At 38.8% G+C, this 19729-nt stretch overlaps 1 protein-coding gene across 3 annotated transcripts in view; it reads right to left on the reverse strand.

Annotated features, from left to right (window-relative positions):
- Positions 1-19729, reverse strand: part of PTPRB (protein tyrosine phosphatase receptor type B) — a 126854-nt gene that overhangs the window by 62399 nt on the left and 44726 nt on the right. For all 3 annotated transcript variants that reach the window (XM_023226529.2, XM_023226528.2, XM_023226527.2), the window contains 6 exons: positions 19408-19686; positions 17846-18103; positions 15685-15948; positions 13357-13626; positions 10420-10680; positions 4481-4747 (listed from right to left, as the gene is read on the reverse strand). In XM_023226529.2, coding sequence (XP_023082297.1) covers positions 4481-4747; positions 10420-10680; positions 13357-13626; positions 15685-15948; positions 17846-18103; positions 19408-19686 — 1599 coding nt within the window. The remainder of the gene's footprint in view (positions 1-4480; positions 4748-10419; positions 10681-13356; positions 13627-15684; positions 15949-17845; positions 18104-19407; positions 19687-19729) is intronic.

Below are 19729 nucleotides of genomic sequence, written 5' to 3' on the forward strand. Positions count from 1 at the left end.
TCTTGTGATGAAGTTATTTATTCCCGGGAAGTAATAGCAAACACAAGAGGGACCGTTTTCCCTTTGCAAAGCATTTCCTGCCCTCTAGTGGTAAGAAATAAGTCTAAAAACCTGTCTTGGAAATAAGAAGTCTGGAAGCTGGACCAACCAAGGCAAAAAGAACTATTATGGCAATAATGGGTTTTCTGATGTCAACTATAATCATTTGCTTATATGAATTGGGGATTAGTGTCACAAACGTTTACTGAGAACCTGCTATTTGTCAGGTATACAAAAATGAAAAAAGGCATGAATGTCTTCAAGAAGTTCTCTGGCTGGATGTATAGTCAGCAAATTAGTAACTGCAGTATTGAGTAAAAGTTTAACCACATATCAGAAATAGGTGCCCATAAATAGTACTGCCATAAATGAATATGGGGTAAAATATTACAGTATACATGAACCGCACTACTGTTGTAATCATTAGCTGATTAACTTAACAGTTTCATGTGATTGTCAATTTCAGTACATCACTTAAAATGGACAGGATTTGGCTAGATGACTTCTGAGAATCCTTCTAATGTAATATGCTCTGACTTTGTGAATTAAGCCCCAAAGTATACCTTGTACTTAAAAGCACTTATCCATCACTAAAAATTATAAACTGCATTCTAGTGCACAACTCTGGTAATGTTGATCCACATATATGGACATTTCCTAGATATAAAGTTGAACTTTTTAGCCAGGAGATTTATATATTGGTACATCTCTTCCTTCCTTTTCTTTCCTTCTTTTCTTCCTTTTTTCTTTCTTTCCTTCCTTCCTTCTGCCATTCAGCCATCCATACATCCTTTGGTTGCTCTCAAAAGCAACTCGTTATGCTTGTTTTTAAAAACTGCTGGAGCCGGGCGCGGTGGCTCAAGCCTGTAATCCCAGCACTTTGGGAGGCCGAGACGGGCGGATCACGAGGTCAGGAGATCGAGACCATCCTGGCTAACACGGTGAAACACCGTCTCTACTAAAAATACAAAAACTAGCCGGGCGCCTGTAGTCCCAGCTACTCCGGAGGCTGAGGCAGGAGAATGGCGTAAACCCGGGAGGCGGAGCTTGCAGTGAGCTGAGATCCGGCCACTGCACTCCAGCCTGGGCGACAGAGCGAGACTCCGCCTCAAAAAAAAAAAGAAAAGAAAAGAAAACAAAAAAACAAACAAAAAAAACTGCTGGAAATATTTGCAACTCCTTTGTTTTTTTTTTTTGTTTTTTTTTTTGAGATGGAGTCTCATTATGTCGCCCAGGCTGGAGTGCAGTGGCGCGATCTCGGCTCACTGCAAGCTCCGCCTCCTGGATTCATGCCATTCTCCTGCCTCAGCCTCCCGAGCAGCTGGGACTACAGGCACCTGCCACCACGCCCAGCTAATTTTTGTATTTTTAGTAGAGATGGGGTTTCATAGTGTTAGTAAGGATGGTCTCAATCTCCTGACCTTGTGATCCGCCTGCCTCGGCCTCCCAAAGTGCTGGGATTACAGACGTGAGCCACCACACCTGGCCCTAACATTTTATTAGAAAAGACACAATTATCAAAAGTTTTGGAAGAAATATGATTCACTTGTTTAAGAAAAAATAGATACAAAATTTGTTTTTCCTTTAGGATGAGCATTTTCCCAGATTAGAATTAGATTTGTTAAGTATATCTAATATCTTTAATTTCAAATATTCTGCCATCTTATCCGAGCTAGGAGGGTTTATTTATATGTTTCAACTCAGTGGAAACAAGTGAAATATAAGAATACCTTTCAAAATTATTTCAGTATTGACTAATATTTCAGCAATTTGAGGAGATGATACGGATTATCAAGGCCATAGCCACTGAATTCTTTACAATTGACTGTGTACAAAATTTACTAAAAGAGGCACCTTTCAAAATCCCTATTATTCTTCTTCTATAGAAGTCTCCCATTTTCCTCCTTTATCATGATAATGTGCACTCTTCATATGTTTGAGTAAAATAACTCATGCTCATATTTATTCATATTTGGTTCTCTCCTCAAAACTTTATGACCATTCTTCAAATAATTTCTTGTCCCTTTTTGAAATGCTTCTATGATATAATATGGGTCAAATACTTTACCTTTATTCTAATTAAAATATAGATGTAAAAATAATTGTAAGTCCCACTTATTTAAAGTGCCCAGTTATTTCAAGAGATAGCACAGACTAGACTATTTTAGTAGCTCACAACAAGTTGGACAATCCTCGTGGTATTTAAAATGAGAATCAACCTGTGTGGCAGAATATGGTTCCTCAACCGTTTCCTTTCCTTGTGACACACAGCTAGACTACATTTCTCAGGCTGCCGGGCAGTCAGATGCAGCCATGTAACTGAGTTCTGGCCAGTGGAATGTGGGTAGAAGTGAAATGTCTACTCCCAAGTCTGATGAGTTGTACCCCTCTCCCACCTCCATTCTCTGGAGAAATGTGGAGAGCTCTGAGGACCTGCAGCAAAGAAGAGCCACCGATGGTAGGAGACTGGATCCCAACCAACAGAGGCATCCAATCATGAACACCCACATTATACAGTGTCTAAGCACGAATTAAATCAGTCTAATGTGACTGATAAAACTGCACATCACTGGGAAATGAATGTAAGGTCATCCTCCACTCCTCTCCTCAGCCTTCTTATTATTTCTCCTTCCCTATTCTGACACCCAGGGTAGGAGTGAATTATTGTGCCTGGATTACAACACAGAAGCTTAGGGAAGTAAGTTAATGGCACAGCTAGGACCAAAACCTAGGCCTCCTGATTTCCATGCTAAGCTTTTTAGCACCCCCCAACAAGTACACTACACCAATGGATGGTGCCAAGAGCCATTAAAAGAAAGGAAAGAAAATACCAGGGAGAAAGATGCAGGTGACGGGCCAGGCCCAATGGCTCACACCTGTAATCCCAGCACTCTGGGAGGCTGAGGCAGGCAGATCACGAGGTCAGGAGATCGAGACCATCCTGGCCAACAAGGTGAAACCCTGTTTCTACTAAAAGTACAAAAATTAGCGGGGTGTGGTGGTGTGTGCCTGTAATCCCAGCTACTAGAGAGAATGAGGCAGGAGAATCGCTTGAACCAGGGAGTCAGAGGTTTCTGTGAGCCAAGATCGTGCCACTGCACTCCAGCCGGGTGACAAAATGAGACTCTGTCTTGAAAAAAAAAAAAAAAAAAGAAAGATGCAGGTGACAATGTCAGCTGTCATAGAATGAGGGAAATGGGCCTACACCAGTGAATTTCTACCAAGACTATGAAACATCTCAGTGACTTCATTGTTCTCCTGGGAGATTTAATGAAGTTAATGTCTTCTGGGTTCATTAAGTAGGTGAGATTCATGATTCTGGAAAGAGATGCATCTATGATGCCTGCAGCTGATAAATAGAATTTGAGTGTTGAGGATGCCGAAGGAGAAGCCTGAAATCCAACTTACAATAATTATATAAAATTAAGTAGACAAGGTCATGAATAATTATCAAAGCTTCTATTGGTTTTATGTAATTTTTTTCTTTCTAAGAAATGAACATAAATTTTATATATCATATATGGTAACTTTTATGTTCTTTCATGGTATGACGTACAATGGTTCGGTGCCATGGCTCCCTGACACACATGACCATAATGACACTTATTTGTTTACTTAGCTTTCTAACAGGGAGCTCTTAAGGTCCAGAAAAATTGTTTAGATAGCATATTAAGCACTTGTTTAATGTTGTTTATGAAAATATATGAGACCTGAAAATTAGATCAACTCTACCTCTGACCATATTAATTGGAGATCATTTTCTTTTTATGTCTTGCAAACCAAGAATATAAAAGAGTGAAACCTGCTTTCTTTGGGAGATTAGTTTTGTTTTTTATCTCATTATTATTTACCTTTATGGGGACATAAACATTTCAAAGGAAATCAATTGAATAAGGGATAAGTCTAGGCATCAAGTGAGGCGCTCTTACATGTTCACTGGAGACGTTAAAATATTCAGCTAGCTGCGGTGGCTCACGCCAGTAATCCCAGCACTTTGGGAGGCCAAGGCGGGCAGATCACCTGAGGTTGGGAGTTCGAGACCAGCCTGACCAACATGGAGAAACCCTGTCTCTACTAAAAATACAAAGTTAGCCGGGTGTGGTGGCACATGCCTGTAATCCCAGCTACTTGGGAGGCTGAGGTAGGAGAACTGCTTGAACCCAGGAGGTGGAGGTTGTGGTGAGCCGAGATCACGCCATTGCACTCTAGCCTGAGCAACAAGAGTGAAATTCCATCTCAAAAAAAAAATTCAGAATTTATTCTCTCTTACCATCACCCATCACCCAATTTCCATTCCATATACCTTCTGGGTGGCATTGAAACTTAGCTTTTAGGAAGGGCAGGGATAAGTCTGATTTTAGGATATTTCTATAATATTCTCATTAGGGGTCTCATGTACTCAGATCTTAGTAAGTTACAGACACATATCTCTACTTCTTACCTGTTCTTCCCTCCACCACCACTTGTCGGGAAGAGATCCCTCCACTCACGGTTGTTACTACCACGGAGTACAGGCTGCCGGACTTGAGAGAGTGGAAGCTGTATCCGCTGGTCTCACTGGAGATGCTTTCATTTTTAATGACCACATTTTCATGGATCAGTAAGACTTGGTAAAATTCTACATCTCCTTGTGCCTGGGTCCAGTTAGTAAACAGACTACTGGTCATTCCTTGGTTGGCCACATGCAAGTCAGTCACTTGGGCAGGCACTAAAACAGTAGACAGAAGACAAATGACACTTAGTCACCTTAAGAAAGTGTAAGAAAAATGAGTCAAAAAATGGAGACAGACTTGAAAGTGCTAAAAATAATTTTTGTGTTGTTGCTATAGACTCTCAGTTCTATTTCCTGTGGCATATGGAGAACTACTCCTCTAGAGAAGCTTTAGTACTTTGAAAAAGCTGCTTATATAGGGAATCAAAATTATTTAGGATCCAAGGATGAGATGATGCATGCTTATTAAATGGTTTTGGTTTTAAATTTTAGATAATGAAGGCTGCTATTTTTGAAAACTGCTTAGTTAATATGATTTTATCTGTCCTTAGCCCACGAGAATTCAGAGCTATCTAATCTACCTGAGCCAATGATTGTTCTGGGGTGGTACTGGGAATTCCCTTCAGTCTGGTGAGTATGGTCTAGCAAACTGGTTAGTTCTATACTGGCACATTCTCAAAGGGGCTGTTATTATATATGAACATGTAATAATATAAATTATAATAATATATATTACAAAGTAATAATAACAACTACTGAACGTCTACTATGTGCCAGTTATGAGCTATATGTCTCATGAAGGTTACATTATTTGACACCCATTCAGAACTCTATAAAGTTGATTTTATTATTCCATTTATTAACAAGGAAACCAAGGATCATAAAATGTAAGTAATTTATATCACAGTGCTAACAAATAGCCAACCTGGAACTGAAAGCTAGATTTGTCTAACCCCTAAGCCTGTGTCCTTTTCCTAATTAACAACATTTATTGCTTCCAACTTATCGTTTAACAAATCTTACACACAGATCTTGAAGTTGGCACTTGGTCAACATACATTCTTCTTTGTGCCTCTTTCCTGAATTATAATAATCAAAGGATTGTAACCTTGGCACCCCTCTTTCTCAAAGTTCATTGACTTCTACAAATGTGTTCATTAAAAAAATCCTACTGTATATGGATCAGATTCAATTATAATTCTAAAGATTCAATTTTAATTCTAAATTTTATATGAAAGGCAAACAGCTACAGTATCCAAAGCAATTTTGAAAAAGAAGAATAAAGTTAGAAGACTAACACCACCTGATTTCACTAAAAATCTTGTAATCAAGACAGGATAATACTGACAAAGGGCAGACAGAAACATAGATTGATGGAACAGAATTGAGAGTACAGAAATAGAAGAACAAATATGCTATCAATGGATTTTTTTTAGAGATCCAAAGGCAATTTCATGGAGAAAAGATAGTCTTTTCAATACATAGGACTGGAATTACCAGGTATCTATATGCAAAGAAAAAACCTTCACCCATATCTCACATCATATATAAAAACTCAAAATGGGTCGCAGACCTACATTTAACACCTAAAACTATAAACTTCTAGGAGAAAATCTTTGTGACCTTGATTTAGGCAAATATTTTTAGATATGACACCACAGCATGATTTATGAAAGACAAAAATTGATAAATTAGACATCGAAATGAAAAACCGACAGAAAACATTTTGACCGAGGACAAACAAACAATCCTATTTTAAAATTCAGCAAAATATTTGAACAAAAACTTCCCCAAAGAAGATAAATGGGTGACAAATAAGCTTGTGAAAGGATTCTCAAAGCCATTAGACATCAGAAAAAGGCAAATTAAAACCACATGAGATATCATTATCTTATTATAATGGTTAGAATGGCTAAATTTTAAAACAAACTGCTAATATCATGTAATACATGCTGAGAATGTGGAGGAAGTGGAAATCTCATACACTGCTGGTGGAAATGCAAAATTTCACAAACACTTTGGAAAGTAGTTTGGCAGTTTTCTACAAAGTTAAACATGCATTACTATATGAGCCAGCAATATGGGTGGTGGGGATGATAAAAATGACCTTAGGTCTAAAACAATGCCTTAAACTTCCATTTCTGGCAGTATGATAGGCTCGATACCATGAAAATCCTTAATAAACACAACTATACATATTGGATAAAATACGAAAATGTAAATGAATGACTTGTCAGGAATGTAAGGGATTCTCAAAGGCCAAAAAGTAAAGGATAGAGAGATAACTGGATCATAAAGCAAACTGTTGTGTTGAGAGCACCTTTCAGATGCAAATGTAAGTTTTGATTTTATAGCATTGCAGGATATTGAGAAAGGAGGTAAAGTGTAGATCTTTCCAGGCTGAAGAAACTCATAGGTGATCTTGCATAACATTGGAAAAGCTACATTCTAAGTATAAGTGAAATAAATAGTCTCTCTTTACTCCCTATACAACTTCAGCTTTCTTAATACTGGATGGAGAAAACGATTTCCTCTGAGAATTCATAATCTTGAGATAGTTTCAATGTGTTTGCAACCTGAATTTATAAAACCGAGGTGATCAAAAAACCTAAAGCTGACAATTTAGATTAAAGTAGGACTGGTTTGATAGTCTTGTGCACCTGAAAGAATCAAATAAAAATTCCTTCTGAAACTCACCTTCAAACATGGCCTTAAATAATTTCCACAGAATAAAATTCTAGGGAAAACAAGCTTACGGTAAAAAAAAAAATCACATACATTTAAAGAAATAAAGCAACATAAACAAAAGACAGGAAAATCAAAAGACAACAGAACTTAACTCCTGAAGATTTCAGCTATTATAATTATCAGACATAGGATGGAAAATAAACATTGCTAATTTGCATATAACAATACAGGAGGGGAATGAAAATATAACTAAAGGGCAACAGAGCACAACATAAATTTGAAAGAGAGCCAAAGAGAATGCTTAAAAGTGAAGAACGTAACAATTAAAATTTAAAACACAGTGGGTAGATTTTAATATAGATTAGACAGAGCTGAAGAAAGAATTAATGAAATGAATCAAAGAGATGAGAAAGTTACCTATACTGTAGTTCAGAGAGAAAACACATGGAAAATATGAAATATATTGATGTGCTCGTATATGTGTGTTCTAGAATACCAGAAGATGACAGAGTGGAGAATGGAGAAGGGGCAAGAAGCAATATCAGAGAGTTAATAGCTGAGAATCTCCAGGATTGTAGAAAGACACTAATTGGAAAGTACAAAAATACCAATCAATCTTAAGCAAGAGAAACAAAAAGACATATATCTACACCTTGACTATTATTGTGAAACAACTGAACACCAAAGGTGAAAAATCAGTCATAGCAAACAGACTCAGAGAAATAAAAATTAGACTGATAGCTGACTCAGCAGCAACAATAAATCCCAGAAAGACTAGAATAATATCTTCTATGTGCTGAGAGAAAATAACTTTAAACACAGAGTTGGGACTTAAGGAAAATATCTTTCAAGACCAAGAGCTATAAAAAGATGAGAGTTATATAAAAATATGCCCAGCAAAAACAAAATTTGAGAGAGTTTGTCCCTAGAAACTCTCAATGAAGAAATCTGAATAATGTTCTCCAGAATAAATGAAAATAATCCCAGATAAAATGTCTCAGGTGCAGGAGGAAAAAATGAGAAAAAAGGTAGTAAATTGATAGGTAAATCTAAACAGATATTGACTATATAAAGCAATAACTATATTTTTGTGGGATCAAAAGAGGAGAGAAAAATAAGATACAGGACAACAGTATATACATGGAAAAAGGATTTTTTTTTTTTTTTTTGAGAAAGGGTCTCACTCTATCACACAGGCTGGCATACAGTGGCAGGATCTCGACTCAATGCAACCTCCACCTCCTGGGTTTAAGTGATTCTTATGCCTCAGCCTCCCAAGTATCTGGGATTACAGGTACATGCCACCACTCCCAGCTAATTTTTGTAGTTTTAGTAGAGACCGTGTCTTGTCACATTGGCTAGGCTAGTCTCGAATTCCTGGCCTCAAGATCCACCCATTTCAGCATCCCAAAGTGTTGGAATTACAGATGTGAGCCATGAGGTCTATCTAAAAAGGGATTTCTTGATGACTTTGCTTCCAATTACACTGAAAAAATGAGAGCAATTAGAAGATAACTGCTCACCCTACAAATATCCACCTATTGGCATCTGTACCCACATATTCTCTTTTCCCTAGCTGATGTGGTTTGGCTTTGTGTCCCCACCCAAATCTCATCTTGAACTGTAATCTGCATGTGGCCAGGGAGGAAGGTGACTGGATCATGGGAGCAGTTTCCCCCATGCTGTTCTCATGTGAGTGAGTGATTTCTCACAAGATCTGATGGTTTTATAAGGGGCTCTTTCCCCTTTGATCTCCATCACTTCCCCTCCTGCCATCTTGCGAAGAAGGTGCCTGGTTCCCCTTCACCTTCCACCATGATTTTTTAAACTTAATTAATTAATTTATTTATTTTATTATACTTTAAGTTCTCGGGTACATGTGCACAACGTGCAGGTTTGTTAAATAGGTATACATGTTCCATGTTGGTGTGCTGCCCCCATTAACTCGTCATTTACATTAGGTATATCTCCTAATGCCACCCTGTCCCCCCTCCTCACACCCCACAACAGGCCCCAGTGTGTGATGTTCCCCAGCCTGTGTCCAAGTGTTCTCATTGTTCAATTCCCACCTATGAGTGAGAACATGCAGCGTTTGGTTTTCTGTCCTTGGGATAGTTTGCTCAGAATGATGGTTTCCAGCTTCATCCATGTCCCTACAAAGGACATGAACTCATCCTTTTTTATGGCTGCATAGTATTCCATGGTGTATATGTGCCACATTTTCCTAATCCAGTCTGTCGTTGATGGACATTTGGGTTGGTTCCAAGTCTTTGCTGTTGTGAACAGTGCCACAATAAACATACATGCACATGTGTCTTTATAGCAGCATGATTTGTAATCCTTTGGGTATATACCCAGTAATGGGATGGCTTGTTCAAATGGTATTTCTAGTTCTAGATCCTTCAGGAATCACCAGACTGTCTTCTACAATGGTTGAACTAGTTTACAGTCCCACCAACAGTGTAGTAGTGTTCCTATTTCTCCACATCCTCTCCAGCACCTGTTGTTTCCTGACTTTTTAATGATCGCCATTCTAACTGACCTTCCACCATGATTGTAAGTTTCCTGAGGCCTCCCCAGCCATGTGGAACTGTGAGTCAATTAAACCTCTTTCCTTTATAAATTACGCAGTCTTGGGTAGGATCTTTACAGTAGTGTGAAAACAGACTAATACACCAGCTGACACTGAAGTTAGATTCCCCATGCTCCTTTCTAAAGCCAATTCCTCCACTTGTGCCCTAGATCCCAATACCTCTTGCCTACTCATGGAAAAACTGCAGCAATTCTTCCCTCTCACTTTATATCATCATGATTCCCCTTCTACATCTTCTAGATCATTCCCTCCAGCATAAAACATGCTGTTATTTCTTCTACCTTCAAAAAATCATCCTCTTTTCAACCATACTTCCTCTTCTAGATGCTGCCCTATTTCTCTGCTCTCCTTTGCAGCAAAACTCCTTGAAAGGGTTGTTCTTTACTCTTTTTCAAGGTTAGGAAACTAAATCCAAGCCAAGTAAAAAGAAGGAACTAATACAGATAAGAACTGAAATTGGTAAAATAGAAAACAAACACAATAGAAAGGATCCATAAAACAATGCCTAGTACATAATAGGCAGTTAATGAATACTTGTAAATTGCATGTTAAATAGTAATTCAGCAGACAGAACACTTTAAAATGTAAAATTTATAAAGGTTATTACCTGTTCTTCCTTTTACTGAAGAGGAATTTTTTAAGTCTCCACTAATACTGGTGACCGTAGCCATGTATTTTCGTCCAGGCACCAGGTCAGTAAAAGTGAATTCTTTGGCATCTTTGGAGAGTGACTTGTGGATCAGTAAGAGGTCTCTGTCAGCTAGGGAAATGATGTATTTCTCCCATTCTGCTACAGGGGGCTGCCATATGACGCTCAGTGAGGTTTCATTGGCATGTTTGACACGAAGCTGGAGGACAGCCAGGGGGACTGAGGAAAAAGCAATGGAGACTTGGGTCACTGATGGACTCAGGCACATTCAGAGAGTATACTTTTGAGAGCTCTTCTCTTCCACCCTTAAGAGTGTTTCAGTTCAACATTTGCTTTACGTATGTCTCTGAGTATTAAAACAAAATCTTATCACAGAAAACTTTGTTCATGTATTATAACCAGAAATACAGACTCAATTGGAAAACATCTTGCCAGAAGAGTCATTGATTTTTGACTACATAATACTTTGAGTTTCTTTTTATATGGATTCTGTAATACAAAAATATTTACTCCAATCTTGTCATTCCCAAAATCACAAAGAAGAGTTCCTGTTTGAGTATTTAGGTGGAGCTAGGAGTATTTGTTACCCCCATAGGTTGAGGAGACCAAGTGCAACTTTCCCTCATTTCTGAGGTGGGGGACATTGATGTGTTCATGGAAGGTAGAGTTGGCTGGCAATAATAGCATCTAATTGAGGACTTGTCTCAAAATTGATTCATTTAAAAGGTTTTATTATTACAATTTCTAGGAGACATTAAGAATAAAGTGTTGGTCGGGCGCAGTGGCTCACGTCTCTAATCCCAGCACTTTGGGAGGCCGAGGCGGGTGGATCACTTGAGGTCAGGAGTTTGAGACCATCCTGGCCAATATGGCAAAACTCCATCTCTACTAAAAATACAAAAATTAGCCAGGCATGGTGGCTCACATCTCTAGTCCCAGCTACTTGGGAAGCTGAGGCACGAGAATTGCTTGAACATGGGAGGTGGAGGTTGCAGTGAGCTGAGATCATGCCACTGCACTCCAGTCTAGGCAACAGAGCAAGACTCCATCTCAAATAAAAAATAAAAAAAAAGGAATAAAGTGTTGCTGCCTTAAATTATGAAAGAATCAAGTATGAAAATTTTTATTACGAATTTTGCATCCATAAATTTTCTATAAATCCATTCTAACTGAGTCCCTAACTCTCCATCTTCCTCCTTTGGTATAGAGAAATAATTTGATTATTTACATCGAGGCCTACTTCAAGTTACCTGAATAAGGTAAACTGGAGATACAGTTTAAGAAAAGTTTGGGCTGGGTGCAATGGCTCACGCCAGTAATCCTAGCACTTTGGGAGGTCGAGGTGGGTGGATCACCTGAGGCCAAGAGTTTAAGACCAGCCTGGCCAACATGATGAAACCCCATCTCTACTAAAAATGCAAAATTAGCTAGGCGTGGTAGCGCATGCCTGTGATCCTAGCTACTTGGGAGGCTGAGGCAGGAGAATCGCTTGAACCTGGGAGGCAGAGGTTGCAGTGAGCCAAGATCACGCCATTGTCCTCCAGCCTGGGCAACAAGAGTGAAACTCTATCTCAAAAAAAAAAAAAAAAAAAAACCACCAAATGTTTGGCCTGGCGCCATGGCTCATGTCTGTGATCCTAGCACTTTGGGAGGCCAAGGTGGGTGGACTGCTTGAGGCCAGGAGTTTGAGACCAGCCTGGCCAACATGGTAAAATCCTGTCTCTACTAAAAATACAAAAATTAGCTGAGCATGGTGGCACATGCCTGTAATCCCAGATACTTGGGAGGCCAAGGTACAAGAATTGCTTGAACCTGGGAGGTGGGGGTTGCAGCGAGCCGAGATTGTACCACTGCACTCCAGCCTAGGCCTGGGAGACAGAGCAAGACTCTGTCTCAAAGAGTAAAAGTAAATAAATAAGTAAAAGTTCTCCTGAGAATTATGCTGACATGCTGAGAGGCCCTAATGTTTTGTGATCTTACAATTCCAAGTCATTTGAGATGAGTGATAAAATATTAGAAACGACATAGATGCTTGTCCTGTGAAATACTAAAAGTAGCTTAGTTTAGCTGCTCTAGGTCTTTGATCATCATCCAGTAGACATTAATATTTGGAAGATGAAGAGATTACTGCAAGACACAGTTGGCAAGCGAAGTGGGTGTCATGATCTTTTCTTTGACATTCTTCTAAGAAGAACAGTGAATCCATGTAGTTATTTCCCTATTATCAGGCAAACTAAGAAGAAGGTATTGGAATTTCACTCTAAGTATGGAGTATTTCACATTACAAGGATTATCAAGGAAATGTTGAACTTGGAAGTGCAACTCTCTTATTTGACAATGTGAGTACAAGTGTTTGACAGTATGAGGATACTGAAACATGAGTCTTGGTATTCTTGCTGTCATGATTATACTGCAAAGCTTTGGGCAGTTATAACCTCTTTGAGCCTGTTTTCTCATTTCAGTAGCATTATTCTTCCCTTCCCTAAAATCCAAATATATCCCTCTCCACTTTAATCACTCTTCCTTGGTACCTGAAATCCCCACATTAGTCAACATGAGGTCAAAGGCAATGGTTCCCTAATGCTGATCACTAGCAAAACGTTCTTCTTTTGTGGGAAGGATTGTCTTTATTTTCGGAATGTATCCATCCTACTCTTTTGGTGTCTAAAATGGCTTTCTTTCATGAAATAATGGAGTTACTAGTGGAAGTGATTTTAAATGTTCTAATTTGACAAATTAGGTGTTAGAAACCCCACGTTAGTCTTAAAGTCCTTAATATCTCAAATTCAGAAAACACGAGGGTATGATATTAGCTGTTACGGCAGTTACCTGGATTACCTGGGAGAGGGAACAAATTACTCTTCCACTGGTATTAACACCTTCATATTTGCCTACCTGTCCGGCCTTGGCAACGCTCAGGATTCTTCAAATTTCCACTCTCAACAATGACTTCCACCTCATACTGTCTTCCCGGCACGAGCCCCATGTCATCCATGACATAATGTGTTTCTTCCTTTCCCACAGTGATGTTGAGCAGCACTACAGAATCATTTAAGAGTAGGATCCGATACTGCTCCCAGTCTCCAGCAGGGGGCGACCAGCTCACTACAAGAGATCTCATCCAGCCATTACTGTTTGCCTCCAGGTTTGCAACTTTATCTGGAACTAAATGGTGAAATGATGTCAAAAAGGATATATTACAAACCAAAAGTAAGAATATTCATTTACTTTTCTTGGGCAGCAATAGATAGGAGACACAATATCTGCAGTTCAAAACATTTCTATCCCCTCTTCATGTCTGTGGATTGCAAATGAGGGTTCTTTATTTTGGAGACTTTTGACACTCAAGAAATGTCTGCCAAAATCATTTTAGTAATATCAGTAATGTAATCTTCTGTTACAGTGTTAATAATCTAGTGATATGTGGCATCCTTTGGAAGAAATATTGGATGTCGTGATCATGAGGCATTCCTTTCTTTCTTTTTTCCAACTAAAAAGATTAAGGTTCTTGCAAGATTAAGCTCTATTTTTTTTTTTTTTTTTTTTTGCTTAAAAACATTCAGAGTCTCTCTATAATCTACAGAATAAAATGTCAAGCCCTCTGCTTACATTTTTGGCTCTTTAAGTTCAGACCCCACATCCTTCCAGTCTTACTGAGACTACTTTCTGCAGCCATCCTGTCTCCTTCCCTACCCTTTGGAAAGCTGGCCTCCAGTTGGATGTTCTGTAGACCTGCAAGTCTCCTGGGCTCTTCTGCCTCTGGGCCTTTGCTTATTTTGTCCCCTCCACCCCAAAAGCTCTTCTCTCTTTGTCACAAATGTTACATTTATTAGGTCCTCATTAAAGACCATTTCTATTTCCTCCAAGTTGGTTTTTTTTTTTTTTTTTTTATTGAGACAGGGTCACACTCTATTGCTAGGCTGGAGTGAAGTGATGCAATCATGGCTCAACCACAGGGCTCAAGCAATCCTCCCAGCTCAGCCTCCTGAGTAGCTAGGACTACAGGCACATGTCACCACGCCCAGCTAATTATTATTATTATTATTACTATTATTTTGTAGAAACAGGGTCTCACTATGTTGCCGAAGCTGGTCTCAAACTCCTGGGCTCAAGCAACCCTCCACTTCGGCCTCCTAAAGTGCTGGGATTACAGGCATGAGCCACCGCGCCCTGCTCCCATTTCCTCCAAGTTTGTACTGCTCTTATGAAAGAGAATTTTGTTATCTTTCCTCTTTGACCATATAGCTTTTACTTCAGATCTCTAATAGTAGAGGGAATGGACTCTGGAATCAAATAGCCTGGTTTAAATTCTAGCTCCAGCACTTACTGAGTGGATAACTATGGACAAATTATTTGATCTCTTTGAATTATCTGTATAATGCTAATAATAACAGGACATCTCTCACAGTTTTGTTGTGAGAACTAAATGAAATAATGGGTGTAAATTATTTTGTCAGTGCCTGATACATGGAAATATCAATACAGTCACTATTATTAAAATGTACTATTTTTATTTTTGTACATGTGTGTATTCTACATCTGTGTGATTAAAATGAAACTTTTCTAAAGCAGAAGTTGGACAATTTTTTCGGTAAGGATCAGGTAGTAAATATTTCAGGTTTTGCAGGATACATATGGTTTCTGTCTCATCTTTTTCTTGTTTGCTTATTTGTTTGTACAACCCTTTAAACATGTAAAAACCACTCTTAGCTTGAGGGTTAAATAAAATCAGGCCACAGACCAGATTTGGCACCAGATGGGGTAGTTTGTTGGATCCTGCCTTAAAGGCAAGTAGCATGTCTTATTTGTTTTAACAATAGTACAGTAATTTACACATATAAGGCACTGGATAGATAAGTGTTTGAGGACGTAAATTAATAAAATAATGTATGGAAAACATGGTTAAATGCTAACTGGTTCTCACTGTAAGAATGAGTCAGAAATGTTTTATATACTGGCATCAATGCTAATGCATTTATGCTACTTAAATGATGTGACATGAAAAAGCATAAGACAGAAACAATACGCACATCGTTCAGAAATCCAAACTCATTTGCCTAAGTGACTCAGACAAATGGGTCCTACCCCAGACACCTTCAGTTACATAGGCTCCACTTCTCAGATTGGGAAAGGAGTTTTCCTGCTAACTTATTTTGTCCTATTCTAAGGTGGATCAGAGAGTGATTTGAGCAACCAAGGAACATTCTGGAGCCCAAGACTTACATGTTCTGCCCACTGCCATCTTCTGAGCAGACAGTTCACCAGAGACACAGCTGATAGTAACTTGATAAAGTCGTCCAGGGGTTAACTCTTTAAAGTGAGTTTCACTGACCCGAGGTGCTAATACTCTGGATTCTTTGATGGTCCCTTTGTGAGAGAGGGTGATGTTGTAAGACTCCACATTTCCAGGAGGTCTTTGCCACTTGACTTTTAGAGAGGTCAAACTGCCATCATTTGTCACCTTCAGATTTGAGACTTCCATAGGCGCTAATTAAGAAAGAACAGAAAAGAGACTTTTACTCAGGATATCTCACTATGGCCAAATTTTGACCTGTAATTTTATTTCCGCAAGCCACATTCCTTGCGCTGGAGAAAACAAGCACTTTAAGAGGCAAAAATTATCCTCCTCAGATGGTGGAAAAAAAAAAAAAGTTAAAGAGGCAAAAATAATGCTGTAAAACCAAAGGTAGGCTATGTGCTTGGTGGCAAGGCCCAAATCTTGTCAGGCAGAAGCCTGGATTCTGGTTCAGACTGGGCCATTAGTCAGCTGGGAAACTCTGGACAGCTCTTTCTAGTTCACTGAACCTTATAGTGTTTCTTATTGGCAAATGAAGCTAGGTCAAAGCCCTACAATGGTCTTTCCCAATTCAGAAATTCTTTAAGTGGAATGCACAAAGAGGTCTGTCATCTGCCTCATTTCTTACCGCCTTTATATATTAATATTCAATAATATTGAGTACACAGTAAATATATTGATCAATTGATTAGTGATTATAAAATTTTATGAGATAAAACTGATTTTTATATTAAATCATGATAAAGTTAATGAGTTGTATTACTACTTCATCAAAGGAAAATGATTAAAAAGGAGATACCCTTTTGTGAATACTTTTTTCTAGAATATAAATTAATGAAGCTTCCTTAAAAGAATGGGCAGCCTGGAGTGGTGGCTCATGCCTGTAATCCCAACACTTTGGGAGGCTGAGGTGGGTGAATCACCTGAGGTCAGGAGTTCAAGACCAGCCTGGCCAACATGGTGAAACCCCGTCTCTACCAAAAATACAAAAATTAGCTGGGTGTGGTGGTGGGCGCCAGCAATCTTAGCTACTCCGGAGGCTGAGGCAAGAGAATCACTTGAACCCGGGAGGGCGAGGTTGCAGTGAGCCGAGATCACACCATTGCACTCCAGCCCAGGCAACAAGAGTGAAACTCTGTCTCAAACACAAAACAAAACAAAACAAAAGAATGGGCATAACACTCTGATTTTGCATAAGGCAGTTAGGAATGCAATTTGCTCTTGATGTACATAAATAACTTTTAAGATATACAGAACATTTTTGGCCAGGAATATCTACATATATTTGAGGTATGCTATAAAAGGTATATAAATGTACTGGTGTCCTCAAATATCTTTCCCACCAGCCTCCTATAGTTCCAGAAACTAATGTCTAAGGCACCGCATATATTAGAGTTTCTCTTAAAATTAGATAACTTACCAAGAGAGGAAATTTAATTCACATGTTAGACTTGCTAGAAGGATTAGACTCTACTAAAATGTAAACTCCATGAGGGCAAAGACTTTGTCTCTCTTGGATGTTATATCAGCAATGCTGAGCATCTAGCTTATATTCAGTAACTAACGGCTGAATGAAAGTTTGTGTAAATTACTCATTAATACTTAGCATAGATTCATTTATTAGTCTAGGGTAGGCTGTGGGAATAGGTCCTGTGGTATTGGGTCCCAGGTCATGTGGTTAGATAGAAAATTTTGGAAATGACTGTCACACAGGAGTAGGGCATGTATAGCATGGAGAAAGTAATTCTGGTTCACTGTGAGTGATGTCATAAAGACAGTGGATGCCTGGTTAAGAAAAGGAAGAAGGAATCCTTAGCAAGGAGACGGAGTATTAAAAAGAGAAGAAGAGAAGCTAGGTCCATATCAGTAATTAACTTTGCCTACTTCAAAATGTTACCAAAGGCTCGCCTAAACCTTAGAATAAAAGAGAATCCTTCTTTTTCTGAGTAGAAAAGTGGATATTGGTCTTCTATACCTTATAAGAATTTCCATTTGTCCTATATTACTGTTATTCAAATGATAAACTTGATTTATTAAGTATCCCCTTGATTTTGCTTTATTCTTCTTCAGCTAGCTGGGGGAACTTACCTGTCCTGACTAGTTTCCACTTGTAGTTTTGCAGCCCTGCGGCCTCAGTCACAACAGTGAGGTTGTAGAGGTAGCCAGGGGTCAGCCCGTTAAAAGCATAAGAAGTAGCTTGTCTGTCCACAACACTGCCATGAACTAGGATCCCTTTATCCATTAGCATCAGCCGGTATCGTTCCACATTCCCAGAGCCATGGGACCAGGAAACCAGGAGAGAATTGGCTTTTGTGGAAATACCAATATCTTTCACTGGAGATGGCACTAGTGAGATAAAATGCATGTCCAAATGTCATTCATAATTCCCTTATAGGAGACATATACCTTTAATTAGAAGTCACACATTCATCTTAACTTGGTAATAGCATTAATAAATAACAGGATTCTGGAAATTTCACTGGAACTTTGATTAGTGCTCTTTTCAAAGTCTGCAGCCTCAAGTTACATCATAATTTACTTGTCTACCTCCCCCACTTCATAGGTATTAAGGTAGCTTTTACCAGTGAAGTATATAACAGTGCACAGCAGTAAGTGGAAAAGAGAAAGGAAAGAACTATAGAAGATGAAAAACGGAGAGGGAGATTTAAAAAAGAGAGAGAAAATGTGGCACATATACACCATGGAATACTAGGCAGCCATAAAAAAGGATGAGTTCATGTCCTTTGCAGGGACATGGATGAATCTGGAAACCATCATTCTCAGCAAACTAACACAGGAACAGAAGACCAAACACTGCATGTTCTCGCTCATAAGTGGCAGCTGAACAATGAGAACACATGGGCACAGGAAAGGGAACATCACACACCGGGACCTGTTGAGGGGCTGGGGGCATAGGGAAGGGATAGCCTTAGAAAAAATACCTAATGTAGATGACGGGTTGATGGGTGCAGCAAACTACCATGGCATGTGTATACCTATGTAACAAACCTGCACGTTCTGCACATGTATCCCAGAACTTAAAGTATAAATATCCCAGAAAGTAAAGTATAATTAAAAAAAATTTAAAAAGAGAGAAAATGAGGGGAGAGCAAATGACATGAAAGACATGTACTTTATGGAAGGAGGTAGTGATGTGCCATGTATATCATAATATGTGGGTGCACAGATGGGTTATTCTTCACCTCATCGAAGAAACAAAGACTTGTTTCAAACATAGGGATATTTAGGAAACATTATGACTTGATGTTACGAGAAGAGTATATACAGAATAAAAACATCTAAAAAATAAGTTTTATGGCACAAACTCAGAAAATGGGGCAGAAAGTCTTGTTGCTTTGCTTTGAGTTAGAAGGGCCATTAGGGAGTATCTATTCCAAATTGGAGAAAACTCCAATTCCAGAGAAGTCCCATGACTTCTTCAAAACCATTCAGCAAGTTACCAGCATAGCCACGCATGCTATTTTCAGTCCAGTCTGTCCACTGTATCCCATAAGCTCCTTTTAAAAATTTAACTAATTGCTAATTAATTAATTTTGCTCTGGAGTAGCAATCTTACTCCTATTCCTTGAATAAAGTATAACTTGAAAAGTATCCTATTAACTACTCAGCTATAAATAAACAGGTCTTACCTGTCGATCCATTGGTATAAACTGAAGAAGAACGTTTTCCTCCAGAAACAGCTGTGATGGTAATATTGTATTTACTACCAGCAGTGAGATTGAAAAAAGCGTATTTGTTCAATGAAGTACTTTCTTGAATTTGAACCCCCTGTATCTTTTGGTTATTTTCATCAAATAATTGCACCTCATACGAGGTGACTTTTCCGGGAGAAGGAGTCCACCAAACGTGCAAGCTGGTTGAAGTAGTCTTCTCTTTACTGACTCCAAACCTAGCAGGAGGTAAAGGATCTGCAAGGCAAATACAGAAAAAAAAAAAAAAAAAAAAAAAAAA

The sequence above is a fragment of the Piliocolobus tephrosceles genome, chromosome 10 (genome assembly GCF_002776525.5).
Source record: "Piliocolobus tephrosceles isolate RC106 chromosome 10, ASM277652v3, whole genome shotgun sequence".
Lineage (NCBI taxonomy): Eukaryota > Metazoa > Chordata > Mammalia > Primates > Cercopithecidae > Piliocolobus > Piliocolobus tephrosceles.